This window comes from Trichosurus vulpecula, chromosome 8 (genome assembly GCF_011100635.1).
Source record: "Trichosurus vulpecula isolate mTriVul1 chromosome 8, mTriVul1.pri, whole genome shotgun sequence".
Classification (NCBI taxonomy): domain Eukaryota; kingdom Metazoa; phylum Chordata; class Mammalia; order Diprotodontia; family Phalangeridae; genus Trichosurus; species Trichosurus vulpecula.
The window spans coordinates 225,559,892-225,585,776 of record NC_050580.1 but is presented as its reverse complement, the minus strand read 5'-3'; the positions used below and the strand labels follow the sequence as shown (position 1 = coordinate 225,585,776).

General features: G+C 35.5%; 1 protein-coding gene across 1 annotated transcript in view; it reads right to left on the bottom strand.

Moving 5' to 3' along the window:
- Window positions 1-3,506: 3,506 nt before the first annotated feature.
- MPP5 (membrane palmitoylated protein 5) overlaps window positions 3,507-25,885 on the bottom strand; it is a 141,080-nt gene continuing 118,701 nt past the window's right edge. The window contains exons 13-14 of the mRNA XM_036734787.1: window positions 24,261-24,371; window positions 3,507-5,740 (exon numbers count right to left, since the gene is read on the bottom strand). Of these exons, the coding sequence (XP_036590682.1) occupies window positions 5,564-5,740; window positions 24,261-24,371 (288 nt within the window). The 3' untranslated portion in view covers window positions 3,507-5,563. The remainder of the gene's footprint in view (window positions 5,741-24,260; window positions 24,372-25,885) is intronic.

Genomic DNA, 25,885 nt, shown 5'->3' with positions numbered 1-25,885 from the left:
ACATACAGACAGAAGAAATTAATAAAGTCAAAGAGCCTACAACAGAAACCTCCAAGAAAAACATGAACTGGTCCCAGGCCATGGTAGAGCTCAAAAAGGAGTTGGAAAAGCAAGTTAGAGAAGTAGAGGAAAAATTGGGAAGAGAAAGAGAAGGATGCGAGAAAACCATGAAAAACAAGTCAATGACTTGCTAAAGGAGACTCAAAAAAATACTGAAAAATACACTGAAGAAAACAACACCTTAAAAAACAGACTAACTCAAATGGCAAAAGAGCTCCAAAAAGCCAATGAGAAGAATGCCTTGAAAGGCAGAATTAGCCAAATGGAAAAGGAGGTCCAAAAGACCAATGAAGAAAATACTACTTTAAAAATTAGATTGGAGCAAGTGGAAGCTAGTGACTTTATGAGAAATCAAGATATTATAAAACAGAACCAAAGGAATGAAAAAATGGAAGACAATGTGAAATATCTCCTTGGAAAAACCACTGACCTGGAAAATAGATCCAGGAGAGAGAATTTAAAAATTATTGGACTACCTGAAAGCCATGATCAAAAAAAGAGCCTAGATAACATCTTTCAAGAAATTATCAAGAACTGCCCTGATATTCTAGAGCCACAGGACAAAATAGAAATTGAAAGAATCCATCGATCGCCTCCTCAAATAGATCCCAAAAAGAAATCTCCCAGGAATATTGTCGCCAAATTCCAAAGCTCCCAGATCAAGGAGAAAATACTGCAAGCAGCCAGAAAGAAACAATTTGAGTATTGTGAAAACACAATCAGAATAATCCAAGATCTGGCAGTTTCTACATTAAGAGATCGAAGGGCTTGGAATACAATATTCCGGAGGTCAATGGAGCTAGGATTAAAACCTAGAATCACCTACCCAGCAAAACTGAGTATCATGCTCCAAGGCAAAATATGGATTTTCAATAAAATAGAGGACTTTCAAGCTTTCTCAGTGAAAAGACCAGAACTGAATAGAAAATTTGACTTTCAAACACAAGAATCAAGAGAAGCATGAAAAGGTAATCAAGAAAAAGAACAAGAAAAAGAAATTGCAAGGAACTTACTAAAGGTGAACTGTTTTGTTTACATTCCTACATGGAAAGATGACGTGTATGATTCATGAGACCTCAGTATTAGGGTAGCTGAAGGGAATATGCATATATGTTTATGTATATACATGGGTGAATGTGTATGTATGTATATATCTATGTGTGTGTGTATCTATCTATCTATCTATCTATATATATATATATATATATATAGAGAGAGAGAGAGAGAGAGAGAGAGAGAGAGAGTGAGCGGACACAGGGCGAGTTGAAGATGAAGGGAAGATATCTAAAAGAAATAAAATCAAATTAAGGGATGAGAGAGGAACATACTGAGAGAGGGAGATAAGGAGAGATAGAATGGGGTAGATTATCTCGCATAAAGGAGGCAAGAGCAAGCAGTTCTGTGGGAGGAGGGGAGAGGGCAGGTGAGGGGGGAATGAACATTGCTCTCATCAGATTTGGCCTAAGGAGGGAATACCATACATACCCAATGGGGAATCTTACCCCACAGGAAAGAAGAGGGAAGAAGATAAACATAAATGGGGGGGATGATGGAGGGGAGGGCTGATGGAGGTGGAGGTAATCAAAAACAAACACTTTCGAAAGGGGACAGGGTCAAGGGAGAAAATTCAATAAAGGGGGATGGGTTGGGAAGGAGCAAAATATAGTTAGTCTTTCACAACATGAGTATTGTGGAAGGGTTATACGTTATGATACACATGTGGCCTATGTTGAATTGCTTGACTTCTTAGGGAGGGTGGGTGGGAAGGGAAGAGGGGAGAGAATTTGGAAATCAAAGTTTTAAAAACAGATGTTCAAAAACAAAAAAAAATGTTTTCGCATGCAACTAGAAAATAAGATACACAGACAATGGGGTGTAGAAATTTATCTTGCCCTACAAGAAAGGAAGGGAAAAGGGGATGGGAGGGGAGTGCTGACTGGGGAACAGGGCAACCAGAATATATGCCATCTTGGAGTGGGTGGGAGGGTAGAAATGTGGAGAAAATTTGTAATTCAAACTCTTGTGAAAATCAATGCTGAAAACTAAATATGTTAAATAAATTAAAAAAAAAGTAGGAGTTATTTATAGTCTCCTTCCTCGGGTCTACAAGTTAATAGGATGAGCTTTTTGAAGTAGGGGCTAATGTTATTAGAACAAGGGGTGCTACCTTCCTTCAATTTGGGAAAAAAAAGAACAAGTTTATTCATAAGAACAAATAAGACTTTAATTATCCAATACCTGGCCTCTGGTGAAAAAACAAATGTACAAAATTGAAAAGTCAGGTAGCCTTCAGAGTGTGTACCATCTAGAACTTTTAAAATCCACTCCAGTGCCTAGTCTGGCTCTTAGTTGAATATATTGAATGAATTGAATTTAGCAAAGGACACAATCAAACACTCAAGATCATAATAAATGATTATTACAGTGATTTTTTTATTTGAAACCTAGAAATATAATTTTACATTTTTTTACATTATGGTGTTGTGCAGTTTATGACATTTCATAAAATACACAGTATAGGTACAGGATAGAAAAGTATAAAGTGGGGTTAACCACAGGTCTCAGGAAAATTACCTTTGTTAAGGCTAAGTCCCTGGGGTTCATATTTTGAAAACATAGTTACATTCATATTAATACTTGTTAATGCTATCATTAGTGAGGAAGGAGGAGAAATCCAGATATTAAATTTTCATAGAAAGCAAACCTGGATTGATCAAAATATCAAAAATTTCCCTCCTGTTTCAGTTTGAGATTAAAGTTATGACCTATTAAAAATTTTGTATAGGAAACATTTCTTACAAGTAATGTATATAACCAGGATCCAAGGTACATTTTTCTCTTAAAAAATAGAGGGTTCTCAATTCCCATATAAGGGAATTCAAACCATAACTACAGCACAAAGAAGACTGGAAATGAAGTTTGGACTGACAATTGTATAATCAAGTGTGCACATTCTGATTTGCAGTATGAAGTCTCTTTCTCATCACTTGCCTAAGAAGAGAAAATCAACAAATGTTTTAGCAACAGTTTTCACATCCTTTATTACTGAAAACAAATTAATAAATGGATGGAGAAAGCATCTGGGGGTGACTACACCCGCCATGCTCACCTGCCACGGCATATGGTGAGAGGAAGAATGGGGGAGACAGAAACATGAGGAACTGAGACAGAAATGTTTTGTCAGGTATTTCTGGAAGTATACCGAAGCTGTTGTAGCACAGGACGGGTAGAGGGCAGGGGTGCCCCTTTATGCAAAGGTTCTATGCACTCAGCTCCAATACGCATACAGGGGGCGATTATAAACCATAAGGTACCTTCTACACACGACGAAGCTGCACAGCACCAAAGTCTAACTTAAAATGCACGGTATGAATCCAGCTAGAGAAAGAATCATCAAAATGTTAACGCCGGCTTAACACACAGTTGTCATAATAAAGCAGACCGTATAATCTCCACCTTTTATTCCTGAGAACAAAGTAAAATTGCAGAGATTTGAAAAGCTAAGTGCAAAGTAAAAAATCCTTATTTGTGCCCTCAAATTCAGTGAGTACTTCCTTCTCATTCCAACTCCTCAGGCAAGATGTCAGCCATAGCGTCCCCAAATGGAGGAGAAAAGGACTCATTAAATCCCTCAACAACAGAAATAGCAATTTCATACTAAGGAAAAATATTAAAAAAATATTGCCATGCATTACACCTTTCCAGTCCACTTAGGGGCTCTTCAAATCTGAACAAAAAATAAAGCAACGTAGACTCCCTAGAGCTTTCTATTACAGGTGATGTATACAAAAACTTAGTGTATACGCAAGACAATGTGACAGACCATTAAAATCTGAACAGCTTAGGTTAAATTAAGCTACAAGTCAACTTCATTCCAGTGTTTAGTTTTGGGAACGAGGAAATATTGCAGTGAAAGTTACTAAGAAGGAAAATTAACATTCACATTTTATGTTTTGTCCTCTCTCTCCCTCCTGTAACTCTTCATTTGAATCACATATTACCTCCTAAAGGATAAAGAGACTGAAAAAAAACCACCCTTCCACGCCAATGGTCGTGTTGTAAAGATGTAAAGATGGACAGCTACAGAGCAAACTTTAAGACTAAGTCATACAAACTCCAGATGTAGCTTGCAGTGGCATTCTGGTCTCATGAGGCAGACCCTGCTAGGACAAAACTCATATTTCTGTACATTTAATAATTTTTCCAATGCCGCTTTCCTAAAGTGCTATCAAATGACTTTCAGGTCTTCCTTTCCTTCTGATCTCAAAGTCAATTTTTACAGTATTTCACCAGGATTTACCTAATTTTACTCGAATATTGAGTAAGTGGATGAAAATCATTGCTTGATCTATTAAATATCAGTTTACAGTATAGCAGCTATATTCAGCAATCATAGTTCCAGTTTATTACCCATAACAGTCACAAGAAATGCTATGCTCATATATTAAAATATAAGACATCATCTAGTACTCAGTATCCTCATATTTTTTAAAAAAATAAAGTTGCTTGCATTATGAGGAAGAAACCCATTTTATTAAAAATCACATTTCACATGAACATCTTCCATAATAATGTAACTTATTTCTTCTGTTGTATTACAGATCGGAGGAAGGAAGAAGTTCTCAAATCAGTTGGTATATAATTTAAAGAAAAAAGAGAGGGGCATAAAATATTCACACTTAAAAAACCAACCATACGGTGTCTTTCATTGGACCCAAGGCTGCTGAATGTGAAGTTAAGTTTAATGTACAAAGTTTGTTCTGAAAAGATGGAAGTCTGAAATATTTACATTATAAACATTAGCCAAATTACAGTGCTGTCAAAACAGAATCTAGTTTATGATAAAATATAATGCGCTTAAGAATGAACTCAAGCCTAACAGGGTTGAACCAGATCAAAGTAGCATATCTTTTTAATAAAAAGTACAACTAAATCGTTGTATTTTTGCCTATTTTTTTTTTTTTAAAGAAAGCACTTCTGATGACTAAAATCAGTTTTTTTGGGCAAATTATGTCCTGCCCTGTAGTTAATGCATATTCTGAAATGACCAAAGATTCCACAAGGTAAATTCTTTTAAGTGTTAAATAACATCAATATTTATAGTTATGTGACATGGATTGTATTATATATATACATATACACATGTATGCACACGTACTACATTTTATGGAAATGTGACTGAATAGAAAACGGATTTAGTTATTAAGTAAAAACAGGACTGAAAGATTTTTGTGATTAAAATGGGATTGCTTTGTTTGAAGCTTAAATTTACAATCAAAAATGAGTAAGGAATCCCTAAAATGACGTAGGTGAAGAACTCTCTTCACAAACAGCTAGAACACCGTTTCCCAATCATATTAACATAAGAGATATAAAAGCAGAGGTATAAAGATACTGTTGGCCACCTAATACTCAAGTCTCATTAAAGTATGGAGGCAATTTTCCTTGTTGGCAGTTTGCCAGAGAAAAGTACAATCATGCTATGGAATGATTATTTTTTTTTTCACCTTAGCCAGGTGGATGGTACCCACTGAGGTTCAGTATCAAGTTTGTTAATTAATCGAAGCAACTCCTGATATGCTTTATCTAGATCTGAATTCACAATTGCAGTGTCAAAGTAGTGGCCATTGTTTTGCTCCATCTCTCTAGTCTTCTCAATGATGTCTCTCAATTCTTCTGGCTGAAAGAGAACAATAAAAACATTGAGATTTTATCCATCAGGACCCTGAAAAGTAGGATGCATCCAACAGTAAAAGATGTCATCCCACATTAGCACAAGAGCAATGGCCTATAAACAATGTAAAAAATGCCTATGATATAACCTGATGAAATATACAGGTTATTCTTTTCTCATGCCCTCATTCTCTTTGACCTCTCTCTTGCATTAGCTAATTGAACACTCCTTTCTTGAAACTCTCACTCTGATTCTGTAACCTCGCTGTTCATATGCTACTTTTTTCTTTCTCATCCCAACTATTACTATTAACATTTCTCCAAAGTTCAGTTGTCCGTTTTTGTGTAAAAACATTTATTAAGTGCATACTACCTGCCAAACAATGTGTTAAGGTCTGGAAATACAAAAAGAAAAATGAGAAAGTAAAAGAGCTCATGAATCAACTGAGGAAAACAGAAGAGTTCAACTGCAGGACTGGTGGAAGGACCTAGTGGTCCTTAATGTTCAGCAGAAGGGTAGAAGAAACCAATGCCTGTGGAACTGGAGGACACAGTGGCAGGGCAGATAATAAGGTCCGGGCATTCTGTATCTTACTGAATGGACTGTGCTTGGGGACTCCTTGTTTGTCAAAGGATGAGCAACACTTCTCTTCTTCAGACAAAGGTCTGGGCCGATAATATTTGGAAAGGGGAGATATTAGTGGGATTTGGATGGGCAGGGAGTAGCTGCAACCATTAGGGTACAGAGTCCACAAGTCTGGCCAAGTAAGGCCCTTGTGGTTTTGACTCTACATGATTCCCCTCAGAAAAGCCATCTACTCTTACAGCTTCTGCATATCATTTATATGCCACTTCCCAAATCTACCTCTCTCACTGCTGAGATGTGTATTTCCAAATGTGACTGACCATAAGATGTCCTGGTTATTTATTACCTCTAACTCAGCATATGCAAAAATGAATGCCTATGTCCCTGCCTCCTCCAAAAGAGTATTCCAGAATAACTTGAATGTTCTGTCAATATCATGGTTTTTTTTCCTCAGCCAACTTCAGAATCATCCTTAATTCCTTCTCTTCAGTCCCACAAACTCAATTACTGTGCCTTCTCTGTATCTCATAAATCCATGCCACTTTTCATTCTCAGGCCCTCATTACTTAATGCCTACTATTGTATAAGACTCCTGTTTGGTCTGCCCACCCCAATTCACTTTATTTGGATACCAGATTAATATTCTTTAAGGCACATCTGTGATCAATTTACCACACCATTGTAAAACCTCAGATACTCACCAAAGAATTTCCCAAAGAATCAAGTTGGAATTCATTGGCCTGATACTTAGAAATATACAAGATACGTACATAGTAGGTGGAATGCAATCAGAGAGGAGGAGGTATTAGCAATTGGGAGACTTGGGGGAGATAGGAGGAATGGGACAGGGAAAGGCCTGCTGAAAACAGCGGGATTTGTGCTCAATCTTAAAGTCAGGGAAGCTAAGATCCGTGGATATGAGTGTGCCAGTACAAAGGCACAGCATAAGAAATGAAGTGCCACTGAGGTAAGCCAGCAATGACGGATCATAAATTGAAGGAGAGGTGAGGAAAGACAAACTGGAAAGGCAGGAAATAACCAAGTTAACGAGCTGAAAAATTGTATATTTAGTCCTTGGATGACAGAGAGCTACTAGAACTTAAGGGAAGGGGAATATTATCAGACTAACACTTTAGAAAAATCAACCTTAACAATAGATTGAAGAAAAGATTGGAGGTTTGAGGCAGAAAGAAGTTGGGAGGCTAGAGGTGATTGACACAGGGCTGAAGTAGGGTTTAAGCTATGTGAAGAGGAGACTGTAGAAAGATGTTGTGAAGCTAGAGATGACAAGACTTTTTCTATCTATGCATTTGTGTGAATGTTATTTTTATAAGAACCCAAAAAAACTAAAATTTAGAAAAACATTATTTGTAACAAAAACAAAAAAACAGGGCCTGAAAACTAACGTTTATTTTCTCCCAACCTGAAAATGCAAAAATTTATTTCATGCCAATCATGTTAGTGTTAAATATTTTTAGTTTCTGAAAATGAGAAAAAAATAATTCAAAACATTTCCACTTGGAACCTTATGTCTAATGAGTACAGATACTTAATATTTTTTTTACACAGTAAGAAATAAGTAACTCTTGTCCATTCATCCCCCAAAAACCTTAACTGTCTCCCAAATGTCTATATATTCTCTAACTCCAAATTCTCTGTGATAGTCAGACTTGTCTATTCATCTGATTCCTGAGTTTGCATTGGCTCATTCTCAGATAAGGATGGCACAATGGATAGTGCTAGATGAAGTCAGGAAGATTTAAGTTCAAAATTGGCCTCAGACACTTAGTAGCTGTGTGACCCTGGGCAGATCATTTAACTGCCTCAGCTTCTACTACCTCCCAGGGCTGCTGTGAGGATCAAATAATTAACATATGTAAAGTGCTTTGCAAATTTAAAGTACTATATAAATGCTAGCTATTTTTATATGCAATCTCACTAATTCTCTTTTATGTATCTATAAATAACAATATACTCTTCTTCTACGGGCAAAAACTGTTACCTTATTTCTCTCTATCTTCCATGGTGCCTGACACAATGCTATATCAAAGGGGCTAAAATCACTTAATTATTTTCATTTACAGCATCGTATAGTGGAAAGAACACTACGGAGTTAGACAATCTAGGTTCAAATCTTGGTCATACACTGGGGTAATACTTTTTATGGATTTTTTCTGCGAAATGAAAAGGTTCTAAAAGAGGGCCTTAGGTCCATGCCAGCCCCAAATCTATGATCCAATGATCCTAATATAACAAATAAATGGAAATGCCAAAGAAACCACAAATCATAGAATTCACCTAGTACAAACCCACCCAAAGTGTGACTTGATTCTACAGTATCCTCAACATGTGGTTTACCATCCAACTAGTTTAAAGGCCTCCAAAACTTCCATTTTTTGGTACAGCTCTAATTACCATTTCTGCTTATACTTTCTACCTACTGGTTCTAGTTCTGCTTTCCAGGTCTAAGAAGAACAAGTCCTCCACTGAGAAATTCCAATTAGGAAAAAAAGTAAAAACACTGCTAAAAATTTAAATGATACCATTTTCAATCACTTGGAATGCTGTTCCAGGACCTTTCCCACCTTGAGCAACTCACAGTCATAAAACTGACTGAGAATATTCAAAAAAGATACAATATTAGTTCAACTGAGTACAACTTTCTGCTCCAGATTTCCCAGCTCTGCCCTAACTAGGTGTGTGACATTCTTTAAACCTTACTCAAAGCACTTTACATTTGTGGGCTTCAGTTTTCTTGTCTGTAAAATAAGGGTTTAGAATAAGTGATTTGTAGTATCATTTTCTGTCCTTTTTAAAATTAGATTTTAAATATTATGTATGAATAAATAATATTCCAAGAGATAGAACAATGTTTGCAAAATAAATTCTAATATGATTTCTCTCTGTAATTAAAAATGTAATTTTATCCCTAAAAATAATAATATAACTCCCAATTTAATAATGTATGTTATTTGAAAATCTAAGCACATTTTCCTGAGAAGCAATGTTGCAAAATTTTTTTGAACAAAATTCACAAAAATTAACCTATCAGTTTAAGCCTATAATATGTGTGACCTATAATGCATAGTGAAAAAAGGGGGCTAAGCAATAAAGGAGGAGGGCAGAACAGAATTTTCCCCTTTCTTGGTAGGACCCCAAGATCTTAAAAAAAAATTTGAAATGGACATAGTTTATTTTTGTCATCATCTTTACTCCTCTTCCAACCACAGTGGTCCATATTCAGTGAATAAGCCTTTATTAAGCATTTACTATGTGTTAGGCACTGTGCTAAGCTGAAGATACAAATCAGGCCCACATAGTCCTTGTCCTAAAGGAACTCAGTTTCTAAGGAGGGAGACAACATGTAGAAGAAGTTCCAGAGATATCTACTTTCCCTTAATGACAAAGGACCCTGACTTCCCCTGACCCCCCACTCCGGGGCAAAGGGACCTAACATTTAGGTAAGATTTGATCTGTTGGGAAGCCTGCTCTTGGGGCCAAGATCCCCTAAATTCTTGCTTTTTATTGTATTCCCCCACCTTCTCTATTTTCTAGCCCACAGACTCTTTGAAATCCTCAATATTTTCCACAACAATTCTTACGGTGGGAGAAGTGTAAGTTGGCTATGTTCAACGCTTGTTGGGTTTATTTTTTTTTAATGAATTTATTTTTTATTTTTAGTTTACAACACTCAGTTCCACAAGTTTTTGGGTTCCAAATTTTCTCTCCCTCCTTTTCCTCCCCCCTGCCCCCCAAGGCAGCATGTAATCCAATGTAGGTTCTACATATACCTTCACGTTGAACTTATTTACATAATAGTCCAGTTGTAAAGAAGAATTATAACCAATGGAATGAATCATGAGAAAGGAGAAACGAAACCAAAAAAGAAGAAAAAAAAAAGAGACAGCAAAAAGTTTGCCTCAATCTGCATTCAGACTTCATAATTCTTTCTCTGGAAATACATGCCTTTTTCCATCATGAGTCTTTTGGAGCTGTCTTTGTACCTTGCATTGATGAGAGGAGTCAAGTCTATAAAGTTAGTCCTTACAGATACCATGTATCTGTAATTGTGTGTAATGATCTCCTGGTTCTGCTCCCCTCACTAAGCATCAGTTCATGTAAGTCTTTCCAGGATATAATGAAGTCTGTCTGTTCCTCATTTCTTACAGCACAATAATATTCCATTTCATTCACATACCACAACTTGTTTAGGCATTCCCCAATTGATAGGCATCCCCTTGATTTCCAATTCTTTGCAACCACAAAAAGAGCTGCTATAAATATTTTTGTACATACGGGTCCATTTCCCACTTGGGTGCTCTCTTTGGGATACAGCCCTAGAAGTGGTATTACTAGGTTTATAGCCCCTTGGGCATAGTTCCAAATTGCTCTCCAGAATGGCTGGATCAGTTCACAACTCCACCAACAATGTAACAATGTTCCAATTTTTCCACATCCTCTCCAGCATTTATCATTTTCCTGTTTTGTCATGTTAGCCAATCTGACAGGAGAGATGTGGTACCTAAGAGTTGTTTTGATTTGCATTTCTCTAATCAATAGTGATCTAGAGCATTCTTTCATATGACTATAGATATCTTTAATTTCTTTCTCTGAAAACTGCCTGTTCATATCCTTGGACCATTTCTCAACTGGGGAATGACTTGGTATTCCTATAAATCTGGTTCAGTTCCCTGTATATTTAGATATGAGGTCTTTATCTGTGATACTGGTTGTAAAGATTTTCTCCCAATTTTCTGCTTCCCTCCTAATCTTTGTTGCATTGGCTTTGTTTATACAAAAGCTTCTCAATTTAACATAATCAAATATCCATTTTGCATTTGTAACACTCTCTATCTCTTGTTGGGTCATGAATTCTTCCCTTTCCCATAAATCTGACAGGTAAACTATTCCTTGCTCTCCCAAACTGCCTTTATTCCTAAATCATGAACCCATTTTGACTTTATTTGGGTATACAATGTAAGATTTTGGTCTATGCCCAGTTTCTGCCCTACCATTTCCCAATTTTCCCAGCAGTTTTTGTAAAATAGTGAATTCTTAGCCCAGAAGCTGGATTCTTTGGGTTTATCAAAGAGTAGATTGCTATAGTCGTTGACTACTGTAACTTGTGTACCTAACCTATTCCACTGATCCACCAATACCAAGTAGTTTTGATGACTGCTGCTTTATAGTACAGTTTAATATCTGGTATGGCTAGGCCACCTTCCCTAGTATATCTTTTCATTAATGCTCTTGATATGCTGGACCTTTTATTCTTTCAGATGAATTTTGTTGTTATTTCTTTTTGTTTTTGGCATGGCAATTGGGGTTAAGTGACTTGCCCAAGGTCATATAGCTAGTGCATATGTCAAGTGTCTGAGGCCGTATTTGAACTCAGGTCCTCCTAACTCCAGGGTCAGTGCTCTACTCACTGCGCCACCTAGCTGTCCCAATTCTGTTATTTTATCCAGCTCTGTAAAATAATTTTTTGATAGTCTGGTTTCTAAGGCACTGAATAAGTAAATCGATTTAGGTAAAATTTTCATTTTTATTTTATTAGCTAGGCCTAACCATGAGCAATTGACGTTTTTCCATTTATTTAGATCTGACTTTATTTGCGTGAGAAGTGTTTTGTAATTGTGTTCATACAGGTCCTGGGTTTGTCTTGGCAGGTAGACTCCCAAATATTTTATAATGTCTACAGTAACTTTAAATGGAATTTCTCTATCTCTTGCTATTGGGCTTTGTTAGTAATATATAGGAATGCCAAGGATTTATGTGGGTTTATTTTATATCCTGAAACTTTCCTAATGTTTTTTATTTCAAGTTGTTTTTTACTTGATTCTGTTGAGTTTATTTTTAAGTCAGGAATCTGTAATTCAAGGGCTGGCTAAATTTCTATTGGTCTAAAGCTTTAAAAATAGTTTACAATTAAATGTGAATAGAGCACATAATTTAAAAATAAAAACCTTATCAAAACAACACGAGGCTCGCCTATTGGTGTCCTGACGAAGAAACTGCTAACTCCCAAACAACAAAACATGGGCTAAATTCAATCACTCTGAAATACATCCAGTAGTTTAAAGAAACTGTGCTATGATTTATGTGAAATGAGATAAGACAGCAAAGACCCAAGCTTTCTCTGAATCCCAGAAATGACTTACAGTCCTCAAGTCCAGTGAAGCCTATATTCATGTGTACACAATACCCTTTACAAGTCCTACTGAGATATCCCATCATGTTGTACAGGTAACTGTACTTTCTTCAATATCGTGTCTGATGATCATATGGTCTGTGAGAGGTCTTATTAATTTTGAAAGATTTTTAATATAGGTTCTGATACTGTGTGTCTAAGATTCAGGACCAGAAAATTGGTCACTAGGTAGTGATTTTTTCTAGCCAAGGTAAGCTATGAAAAACAGAAGTGAGCAGTCTGATTAAATCATGGGTCTACTAACAAGGTTAGGTGCTGTAAAAAAAACCGAGTATAAGGGGTAGAACCAAGATGGAGGATGAAAGGCAGCCACCCAGTTGAAGTCTCCCAACAATCCCTCCAAACAACTTTAATAACTCCTCAAATCAAATTTTGGAGTGGCAAAGCCAACAAAAGGTTGGAGTGAGACATTTTCCAGAGTAAGACAACTTAAGCAGTACACAGGAGAATTCTGTGACATCAGAGTTGGTGTGGGCTCTGAGCATTGGTAGTACCAGTCCTGGGCTTTGGAAGGGGCTACGACAGCAACAGCAGCAGCTCAAGAGCTCTCAGCCCTAAGACTGTAAGAGAGTCAGAAAACTGGTCAGAAACAGATTAGAGAGGACCCTTTGCTGGTACTGGATGCAGCTGCTGCTGACTGGCAATATGCAGTTCTGGCCAGAGTGCAGACCAAGAGATCAGTGTCCATACCTCTCTCTAATTCATACCAGCTTGGAAGCACCAAAAACCTCCTAGATCCAGCTCTAAAAGTGATGGCAAAAAAAATTCTGAAGTTTTGGACAGTGCCCCACCACCCTGAAATGAGCAGAACTCAACATCAACATGACATTCAAAGTAAAGAAATAGGCTAGAAAAATGACACCCCCCCCCCAACCCCAAAAGCTGCTATTTAAAGTCAGGAACAAGGAATTACAGGGAAGACCAAGACATAAACTCAAATGAAGAAACCAATGTGAAAACAGCTATAAGCAAAACTTCAAAGAAAAATTCTAATTAAGACTGAAGCCTAATAAGAATTTCTGGAAGCCTTGAAGAAGGTAAGAGTGGGTCAATTATGTTGGGATAATCTCTAAAAAAAAATGAAGGGGTGAGAAACAGGGATGCATGGAGAGTAAGGAGAGGCAGAACGGGGAAAATAATCTTACATAAAAGAGGTGATTAAGGAAAAACTTTTATAATGATGGGTAGGGAAGAATACATACATACACACACAAACACACACACACGCAGTTGGGTAATAAGCAGTGACCTTTCAGGCTAGTGGTTTCTCTTGCCTGATGAATCGACATAGAGACTCTAATCTTTTTATGTGATCTTCTAGCTCTTTATTTCTTTATTCTATCTGGACACTATGAATCGTGAAGATGGACACAATATCAGAACTGAGATGCCGGAATTGTATTACTGTATCATTAGGACTAATAATTTCAGAAGAATGCCTCTAAGTGTGGCTCAAACACAGCTATCCGTTTAGCTCTCCACAACAGAAACATTTTTTTAAAGTTGAAAAATTTGCCCTAAACAGATCCCATGGTTCACAGAACTTCCTAATTTCTTTCTCCATAATTTGTAGGATTGTGTATAAAGCTGGAAAGAAAGAAACTTTCATGAAATGTATAGAAAACCACAGAAAAATCTGCAAACAGATTTAATCTAAAAATTTATTTTATCCAAGTGGGTTGCTAAGGACCAGACAAGACAAGAATTCTACTTATGTAAGGTCTGTCCATAATAATTAAGTTGCAAGCATATATTGGAGAGAAGAATGCACATATTTGTCAATCAAGGAAACTCTTTATATTCCAAGTCGAAGTACTATACCGGAACCATAAACATAACGATACTCAAAACCAACTTATATAACTAAACATAATGCTTTTAATTACCAAATTAAATTAAAGAAACATTTGAACTGAAAAATAGTATACACGCACAATGAAGATGGGATACATGAATACAAGAATTCTTGTCATGTGCTTTCTGCTTTGTTAAGCTTGGAAACAAAAAGCTCCCACAAAACTATAATACCTTTGGTTTATTCCCGGGTAATTTATGCAGAGTTTCCTAATTTCCATTCTGGAATGTTATACATCTGGCCACGGAAGACACTAAAGCTTTTGTTCAGTGTCAGGCCCTTGTGCACATTAATGTAAGTGAATACACTGTTATGACTTATAAAGTATTGATAGTTAGTAAAAGAGAAACATTACAGAAATATTTTAGTATTCAACAGAGTAAAAATGCTTAAGATAACATTCTATGTACTTTATCAGAATATCTATGAATACATATGGCTTTTCTTTATCAAGTTTATGAGATCACCGGGTATTTGACACCCTCCTTTATGAATTTCCCTCTGTCTCAAATTACCTTTAGTTTGAAAAGTCAAACCTTAGCTAAATATTTTTCATTGAAATAACTTTTTTTATCTACATTGCCAGGATTGGTCACAAAGGCTATGCTAATGGGCTCTGTGTCAAGCATACTATACTTGTCGTTTGGTTTCCTTCTTCATTTTTTAAAATCAAATTAACCAATGGTTTATCTTTTTTCCCCCATAAAACCAGCTCCTAGTTTTATTTATTAGTTCAATGGTTATTTTTTAAACTTTCAATTTTATTAATTTCTCCTTTGATTTCCAATTTAGTGTTTAATTGAGGATTTTTAATTTGTTCTTTTTTTTTTTAATTTATGCCTGATTCACTGACCTTTTTCTTTTATTGCTGTAACTACTGCTCTGACTGCAAACAAATTTTGGAATGTTGGTTCATTGTTGTCGTTCTCTAATGAAATTATCGCTTATTTCTATGACTTGTTCTTTGACCCACTCATTCTTTAGGATTACATTTCTTAGTTTCCAATTAATTTTTAATCTATGCTTCCACAGCCCTTTAGTAAATGTAATTTTTATCGTATTATGGTCTGAAAAGAGGCCATTTAATGCTTTTCTGCATTTGTCTATGAAGTTTTTATGACCTAATATGTGCTCAGTTTTTGTGAAGGTGCCATAGACAGCTAAGGAAAAGGCATACTCCTTTCTATTTGCATTCAGTTTTCACCAGGTTTATCATATCTAACTTTTCTAAGATTCTATTAATCTGCTTAATTTCTTTCTTATTTTATGATTATATTTATTTAGTTTTGCGTAGGGTAGGCTGCAGTCTGCCACTAGTGCAGTTTTACTGTCTATTTCTTCCTGTAATTTATTTCACTTTTTCTTGAATTTCAAGAATTTGCATGCTATACCATTTGGTGCATATGTTTAGTATTGATATTACTTCACTGTCTGTGCTACTTTTTAGCAAGATGCAATTTCCTTTCTTAATTCTTTTAATTAGATTTATTTTTGCTTTTGTTTTGCCAGAGATCATGATTGCTACCTTTGTGTGTTTTTACTTTTTACTTGACCTGATGCATAACAGATTCTGCTCTAGCCCCTTACCTTTACTGTGCATGTGTCTCTGCTTCCAATGCATTTATTGTAAATGAAATATTGTAGGATTCTGGTTTTTTAATCCACTCTGCTATCCATTTTAAGGATGAATTCATCCCATTCACATTCAGTTGTGATTACCGTGTATTTCCCTCCAAACTATTTTTTCCAGTTTATCTTTCTCTCTTTTTATCTTGTCCTTCCTCTACAGAATATAATATAATATAATATAATATAATATAATATAATATAATATAATATAATATAATATAATATAATATAATATAATATAATATAATATAATATAATAATATATAGTATAATATAACAATATATATTTCCCTCCTTTTGGAACCAATTTAGATGTTACTGAAGTTCAAGTGTAGAGCCCATCCCATCCCCCTCCCCCCCCCCAACTACCCTGTAAAGGCTCTTCCTTGTATACCTATTTTATGTGAGAAAATTTTCCTCATTTTTCCTCTCCCTTCTACCAGTGCATCCATTTTTTTCGCATCATCCCAACATAAATCAACTCACTCTTACAGCCTTTTTCTATGTAGAATCTTTCTAATTTCCCTAATAATGATAAAGTTCTCAGAGGTGACACATATTATCCTGAGTCCCTTGTGATTTCTCTTTCAGGTTTACCTTTTTATGCTTGAGTACTGTATTTGAAAACCAAAATTTCTATTCAGCTCTTATGTTTTCAACAGGAATGCTTGAAAAGTCCTCTATTTCATTTAATACCCATTTTTTTCCTCCTAAAAGATTATATTCAGTTTTGCTGGGTAAGTGATTCTTGGTTGTAATCCCAGATCTTTTGTATTCTGTAATATCATATTCCAAGCCCTTTTCTCCTTTAATGTGGTAGTTGCTAAATCTTGTGTGATCCTGACTGTGGATCCATGATATCTGAATGTTTTCTTTCTTGCTGCTTTAATGTTTTACCCTTGACCTGAGAGCTCTGGAATTTAGCCATGATATTCCTTGGAGTTTTTATTTCGGGATCTCTTTCAGGAAGTGATTGGTGGATTCTCTCCATTTCTATTTTATCCTCAGATTTTAGGATATCATAGCAGGTTGGGGGGCAGGGCTAATTTCTTGAAACATGATGTCTAGGACCTTTCTTCAATCATGGCTTTCAATGATCCAGTAATCCTTAAATTGTTTTTCTATGACCTATTTTCTAAGTCAGTTTTTTCCCCATTTTCTTCTATTTTTTCATTCTTTTGTCTTTTATTGTTTTTCCAATTTTAAAGGAATGATTTTTCTTCAGGGAATTTTTGTACCTTTTCCCATTTCACCTATTCTGTTTTTTAATGTGTTATTTTTTTCAGCTTTTTTGTGCTTATGTCTTTTCAGAATTTCCTTCCTTTGCTCTCATTCTCTTACCCAATTTTTCCTCTACCATTCTTATTTTGCTTATTTCTTTTGTATTCTATTCTTATTCCAAAATAAAATTTTAGGTCTTCCAGGAATTCTTGTTGGGTTTGCATCCAATCCACATTTTTCTTTGTGGCTGTGCTTATAGCCATTTTTACTTCACTGTCTTTTGCGCTGGTACACTGATCTTCCCTGTTAACACAGTAGCTTTTTTTGGTCAGGTTCTTTTTGTTGTTGTTATTTGCTCACTTTTCCATGCTATTTCTTGTTGGGTTCTGTTCCCAGTGTGGGCAGAGGGAGACTGTTTCAAGCTTTAGGCTTTTTCACACTGCTCTTTTCAGAACTAAATCTCAGGGTCTGAAAGTTTTTGGTGCTCCCAAGATGGTCACTGCTTTCAGCCTGCACTCTGTTCCTTACTCAGAAGGGGCCCTGATCCCTTGGGACTGCAATTGATACTGCTCCTCAGGGCCTTTGTTCCCTTGGGCCTAAAACAATACTGTTCCTCAGGGTTTCTGGTCCCTGATCCTTTGAGATAAAAGTGATACTGCCCCTCAAGGCATATGTTTCCTCTTAAATAAAAGTGCTACTCTCTGCATTTGAACAATGATCCAGAAATGAGTATTGGCAATGAGATCTGACAACTGATGTTTGGTCCTCTGTCCAGTGCTAGCACAAGGGTCCCCTCTAATCTCTCTCTGCCTAGGTGTCATTTTCCCTTACTGTCTGGGCTTTGAAAGCTCCCAAACCTACTGTTGCTTCTGTTACTACCTAGTCCCACCACTGGTGTTTCATTCATGTGGGCTCAGAGCTAGCCTCCACCACAAAGAATTTTCTTTCCAACTTCCTTAGTTAACTTGGGATGAAAGATTTTCACAAACTTCTTTTTTTTGGCAGGTTTATTATGACAGGTTTATGTTACTTCAATATAAATTTCAATATTTTTCATGTGGTTTTTCTAATGTTTAAAAGTAGGGTGCTAGAGATAGCAAATATGAGGAGTGATCTGTTTTAATGTAACATGACCAATATGAGAATATGAAAATTTTCTACGGAGGCATAGTAGTTCTGGTACATTTGTGATTACAGAAGACCAATGTGAAAATACTTTCCATATCTAAGCAAAGAAAAAATGGCTACATGTTGACTTGAGGGGGAAAGGAGATAATTCTTATGCCTGTGGTTAAAAACATGTCATGGTAGAATATACAATCTCAACATGTACATCTTTATGACTATATCTGCAAAATAATCCTTAATACAAACTTTTAACCCAGTTAATTTACTCAATATTGAAAGTTATTCAATAAGGGCAAACTTTACATCCCTAGAAGGGAAGATGACACTTATAACTCTTGAGAACGGTATCATTATTATGACATTTTGAAGGGGTTTGACAGTGGGTTTAACTTGACTTTGATGTGATGATAAAAAATCTCATTAAGTGGCAAAAAGGGATTGCACTGGGAGAAGAGGAAAAGAGGAGGCAGAAAACGGTAAATAAATTACATCACATGAAAAGGCACAAAGACCTATTACAGTAGACGGAAAGGAGGGAAGGAGATGAGCATTGTTTGAACCTTACTCTCATTAGATTTAGCTCAAAGGAGAAATAACATAACCAGTTAGGTATAGAAATCTAACTTACCCTATAGGAAGGAGGGGAAAGGGGAAAGAAAAGGGAGGGGATGGATAGATGGAAGGAAAGTAGTAAGGAAAAAGGGGAAGAAAAGGAAGGGGGGCTGATAGAAGGCAGGGCAGATTGAGGGTAGTGGTGGTTAAAAAAAAATTGGAACACTAATGCATTGTTGGTAGAGTTGTGAACTGATCCAACCATTCTGAAGAACAATTTAGAACTGCACCCAAAGGGCTATAAAATTGCAAACCCTTTGATTCAGCAATACCACTAGTGGGCCTGTAGTTCCAAAAGATCATAAAAAAAGGGAAAGGACCCACATGTACAAAAATATTTAGAGCAGTTCTTTTTCTGGTGCCCAAGAACTGGAAATTGGAGGGATACCTATCAATTAGGAAATGGCTAAACAAGTTGTGATAAATGAATGTAATGGAATACCATTGTTCCATAAGAAAAGTGAGACTTGAATGACCTGATGCTGAGTGAAGAGAGCAGAACCTTAGCAGAACACTGTACACAGTAACAGCAACACTGTGCTGCTGACCTACTTTGTTAGACTAAGTTCTTCTCAGATATACAATGATCTACGATAATTCCAAAAGACTCATGATGGAAAATGCTATCCGCACCCAGAGAAAAGATCTATGGAGTCTGAATTCAGATCGAAGCATACTATTTTTTCTTTCTTGTGTTGATTTTTTGTTTTCTTTCTCATGGTTTCCCCCTTTTGTTCTGATTCTACTTTCACAATGTGACTAACGTAGAAATACGTTTAATAAGATTGTTACATGTATAACCTGTATCAGATTGCATGCGGTCTTGGGGAGAATTACTGGAGGGAGGGGGGAACATTTAGAACTCAAAATCTTATAAAAGCGAATGCTGAAGACTAAAAATAAATAATCAAATTAATTTTAAAAAGAAAAAAATTAGTTACCTGCTGTTTCAATTTCATTATTCTTTCTATGCTCATTTTATTTTTTTTAAAATGGTTTAGGTAATCTAAAAACAGATATACAAGTAAAAATGGCATAAGAATGAATTGACTGATAGTAAAATAAAAAAACCCTCTTATATTTAAATTTTAAAAAATTGTATGTTTTTATGATTCTTTCACTTGCCTGCTGTAAAATAGTTAACAGAAAAATAATTTGACTTATTTGTTTAGTATCTTATGAAATTCATAATTCAAGAATAACTGTTAATAAAATGTGCATTAACGTTATGTAAGTAAAATAAAAGTTTTATGAATAGATTGCTATACCTTCCACCAGCAACCTCCCAGAAGTCAGATGGGCATTGCTGTGGTGACCTGATGGCTATCAAATGACATCTTGAATAAAGAAATGAGTGCATGATATATCACTTCATGCCCTTTTAGTTTCAGAGTTGCTGCCCCTTTCAGCTAAGAACACTACATTGCATCCAATCTTTAATGTGAGATACATTACAAGATTTAAATTTAAAAAAAAATCAATAAGCAATTATTAAGTACTTAATATGTGGTAGGTACTAGTGATTCAAAGGATATTATATTTATTGCAAACACTGGTTAAAGTACAAAAGGCCTAGTTGAACCATGTGCAATGGAAAATAATGATTTTTCATCTTCAGTTTTTGAAAAATCTTTTGTATTTATGCAAGGATATTAATGGTTGACAGTTTTCATGGAAGCAGATCAATTTGCAGAAGAATCTCTGGTCCATCCTTATAGGAACACTTACATCTTTCCAAAGGAGAAACACATTTTAAGTCATCCTTTTTTGATGAAATTGATATTTTGTTCTTAAATAATTTGACTCATCACATTTACAGTCTTGGAAATGTGCTATTAATATAAATCTTCAAAGACTGACCTGCTTATACACAGCAAATTGAATAGTGAAGCAAATTGGCATGACCAAGACTTCTTTTTGAAGTAGATGCTCAAGTGTATTTAGATAGAAATTGTAAAACCAGAGGATCCTGCTTTTGCTAATATTTTTTCTATCAAAAACTTGTCAACAGTGCTCAGGATCAACATTAGGACAAGTGCTGTGATCTGGACAGCAGCCACCATTGATTATTTAAAAAATCATCTTATTTCTCAATATTTGTGTTTCCAGTGTTAAGTTAATCATTTTTATGAACTCCTAATAGATTCAACTGGTAAAAATTTAGAAAATGCAATATGAAAGGCAAGTCAAAAAGTGAAAAGAAGCCATCAGTTAACATCCAAAAAAAGAACTATGTTATCTGAATGCAGATTGAAGCATACTATTTTCGCTTTTTTGGTTGTTGTTTTCTCTTTTATTCTGATCCTTCTTTCATAACATAACTAATGTGTAAATATGTTCAACATGATTGTACATGTATAAACTATATCAGATTGCTTGCTATCTTAGGTGAAGGAGGATTGGAGGGAGAGGGGAACATTTAGAACTAAAAATTTTAAAAAAGCGAATGCTGAAGACTAAAAATAAATAATCAAATTAATTTTAAGAAGAAAAAAATTTGGGGGGAGAGAAGAGAGAAAAATTTGGAACTCAAAATTTTACAAAAATGAATGATGAAAACTATCTTTACATGTAATTGGAAAATAAAATAATATTAAGTTAAAAGAAGCAGACAGGTTAAGTGATTTGCCCAAGGCCACAAAGTAACAAGAAATGGAAGGGGGGAGGATCTCAATCCAGGTCTTTTCTCACTGTCCAAATTCTGTGTTCTCTCCACTGTAATCACATTATCTCCTGTGCTTTAGAAACACAGGTATAACATGGTGCCTAATATCTTGAGATGACTTAAAAATATGATTTCAACACACTATCAGAAAATTAAGTAGGGCAAGATTGCAGCAGGATAGCTTTGAGAACAAAAACAGAGAAATGATATCTTCTTTTGAGGCTTTTTTCTCTCCTGGTTTTCCTTTCTCTAACTGATTGTTTCTTCTGTCTCCTATACTGGATCTTCACTGAGATGATTGCCTCTAACTGTATGTGTCCCTCAGAGTTCTTTCCTGGGCCCTCTTTTCTTCTCCAGTATTTCACTAGATCTTATCAGCTCCCATTGATTTAATTACCATCTTTAAACTGATGATTTGCAAATCTACCTATTTGCAAATTCTGCCCCAATCTCTTGCAGACCTCTAATCTACCATCTTCTTTCTAATCTATCATCTGCCTTTCAGACATCTCACACTGGATGTCCAATAGGTATCTTAAACTTACTATGTCCAAAATGGAACTCATTATCTTTTCCCAAAAATTATGTCCTGCTCCCACCATTTCTTATTTGTAGAGGGCAACACCATCCTCCCGGTCCCTCAGGCTCACAAACTTAGGAGTCATCTGGACTCCCCCAGCCCTGTCTACAACAATCAAAAATCTTGCCAAGCCCTGTCAAATTCACCTTCACAACATCTCTCAAACATGCCCCGTTCTGTCATGAGTGCAGGCCCTCATCAACTCATGCCCGGATGACTGCAAAAACCTGCTGTTGGGGATGCCTGACTCAAGTCTCTCCCCACTCTAATTCTGCCTCCATTAAGCCATGAAAATGATTTTTGAAAGCGCAGGTCCAACCATATCATACCCCTAACTTAATATATTTACTCCAGTGGTCCTATTGCCTGAAGGATCAAACAGAAAATTCAGAGATCTTCATAACCTAGCCACCTCCTATTCTTCCAGTCCCCTTGAACAGTTCCACCAACAGTAGATGTGTTCCCATTTTCCCACAACCTTGCCAACATTTGTCATTCTCCTTTTTTGTCACTTTTGCCAATAAGGTGAGGATGAAGTAAGAACCTCAGAGTTATTTCAAAGAAACCTACAAAGACTTGTATGAACTGATGTAGCAAAGGGAGCAGAAATAAGCTAGAGGGCAATTTATATAATAATACTGCAAACAAAATTACTTTGAGGATATAAACACAGTTTTCACAGGAAGAAATTAAAGATATCTATAGTCATGAAAAAATACTCTAAATGCAAATCAAAACAACTTTTAGGTACCACATCTCTCCTATTAGATTGGCTAACATGACAAAACAGAAAAATGATAAATGTTGGAGAAAATGTGGGGAAAATAGGAACACTGTTACATTTTTGGTAGAGTTGTGAATTGATCCAGCCATTCTGGAGAGCAATTTGGAACTATGCCCAAAGGGCTATAAAAATGTGCACACCCTTTGACCCACCAATACCACTTCTAGGGCTGTATCCCAAAGAGATCACCCAAGTGGGAAATGGACCTGTATGTACAAAAATATCATAGCAGCTCTTTCTGTGGTGGCAAAGAATTGGAAATCGAAGGAATGCCCATCAATTGGGAAATGGCTAAACAAGTTGTGGTATATGAATGTAATGGAATACCAACGTGCTATAAAAAACGAGGAGCAGATGGACTTCATAATAACCTGGAAAGACTTACATGAACCAATGCTGAGTGAGTCCTTACAGTATCTGTAAGGACTAACTTTGATAGACTTGACTCCTCTTATCAATGCAAGGTTCAAAGACAGCTCCAAAAGTCTCATGATGGAAAAAGCTATCCACATACAGAGAAAGAATTACGGAGTCTGAATGCAGACTGGAGCAAACTATTTGCTCTCTTTTTTGGTTTTTCTTTCTTCTTTCTCACGGTTCATTCCTTTGGTTATAATTCTTCTTTACAACTTGACTATTGTGAAAATGTTTAATGTGATATCTATAGGATTACATGCCATCTTGGGTGGGGATTGGGGAAGAGAGGAAGGTAGATAAAATTTGGAACTCAAATACTTGTGGAACTGAATGCTGTAAACTAAAAATAAATAAATTTAAAAGGAAAAAAAAATACTTTGAATAAGAACACTGATCTATACAATAATCAAACATGATTCCAAGAGGGAGATGATGAAGCCTAATGCAGACAGAGAAGTGATAGAATCAAGATAAAGAATGAGACAAAATTTTTTTATGTGACTAATGTGGAAATTTGTTTTGTTTAAATATGAATGATTAAAACCTAATTTTAAGTATGCTATTTTGTAACAGGGTTTGATTTACCCTTTTATTTTCCCAATGGGAGAAGTGGCTACTAAGGAAGTAAGGAGCAAAAAAAAAAAAGTTTGTTAATTGAAGATAAAAATGAAAATATAAGTTGTATTAAAAGAGAAAGTAGTGAGTACACTACAGCCTTGCATTTAGGGTTATTACTATGGCAAAATGAATTGTCTTTTTTCAGGTTGTTTAGATACAAATAGCTGGAAATTACCCTATACTTGTATCCTTCCTGGAAGAGTTACACAATAACAACATACCTTTGGATTTTTGCCCTCTTTGGCCAATAATGCACGAAGCCTTTCTTGTGAAGGGGGTGCAATGAAGATAATATATGGCTTCAAGTCTGAATTCCGAAGGCTCTTCAGTGACTATAAAAGGGAAAAAAAAGCATGTATACAAACATATATGATCACATACACTGATAAATACATATGCCACAACACTTTTTAGCCATTCTTTACTCTTTTCCCAGCTGTATCTTCAAATAGATATTTTTGTGAACAACTTTAAAGTGGACGTTTTTCCATTATACTAAAAGTTCATAAGATCCAATGTTAGAAATTGGGGGGGTGGTGAGTGGGAGGAGAAAAGCACCCACTCACTAGATAAGATTATTATTCTACTGAAATATTGAAATTAAGTCAATGATGTTAGATAATAATGGCTGACAAAATCTGGGCAAGATTCTAATCTCTTTGTAATTACAATATTTGTAATACAAAATTTGTAAATACACTTTAATAAAACCATAATTAAAACTCATTTTTGCTAGATTCTGTACATAAAAATTGTTTTACTAGTCTTTTAAGTACTGTACATGCACATATATGTACATGTATACATAGTGAAGTACTAAAAGAAAACTGAAAGCTAAATGCTAAAAAGAAGGCAAAGGAAACTCTAAAAAATCAATTCTCATAGAAAGTACAATGTATTGTTTAATTAAGAGATTTAGATCTCAATCCTGGCTTTGTCACTAATTATGTAAATTTAACCTAAATGTGTCCATTTTTCCACTGTGAAAATGAAGACATCATGTGGCCTTTTCTACCTCAAAAGATTATTATAAGGATAACTGAGACACAATGAGGCATTCTGAGTTCTTTCAAGGTTTCTGGGTCCAAACACTAGCATAAAATGTGTACGAGTTAAATCTAAGGCAAAATATTTAAGCAGAGATACAAAATTTGAACACTTGTCTTTGATTCAATTAGCATATATACAGTCGGGAAGCCAAAGAAAGATCCCATAAACATATATGTATACAGGGATATACAGATACATAATAGATATAAATATGAATACATATATGTGTATACACACATTCTTATCAGCACTTCAGTGACAGCAAAAAATAAAGAAAAAATGTGTACTCATGAACTGGAAAATATGTAAACAAACTAGTATATGACTAGAATGGAACACTAGTGCATAATAAGAAATCAATTCAAATAGACATGGAAGACTTGCATAAATCAATAGAGTGAATTAAGAATAATAAATGAATGAATAAATAAATTCAAATGTAAATGTAAAATGTAAATGAAAACACTAAAAACCAATCAAATTCAGGTTAACTGCAATGATTAATCTTAGTCACAAAAAATAAATGAAGCAGCATACTGAAATGGACATGTTGATGTCAGACACTGCTATGGAATGGGGAGGGGTACAATTAAGAGGTTACTGGAAAATTACCCTTATTTTTAATGGGGAGATCAATGAAACTCTGAAGATTCCATCTTGAGAAGGGACAGTTTTACAGGATAGATTTGGGTTGGAATCTTTTTTTTTCTTTTTTGGAATCCCATTTTTGATGCTTACTTTCTGTGTGACGCAGGCAAGTCCCTCAAACTCTTGAGTTTCCTCATCTATAAAATGG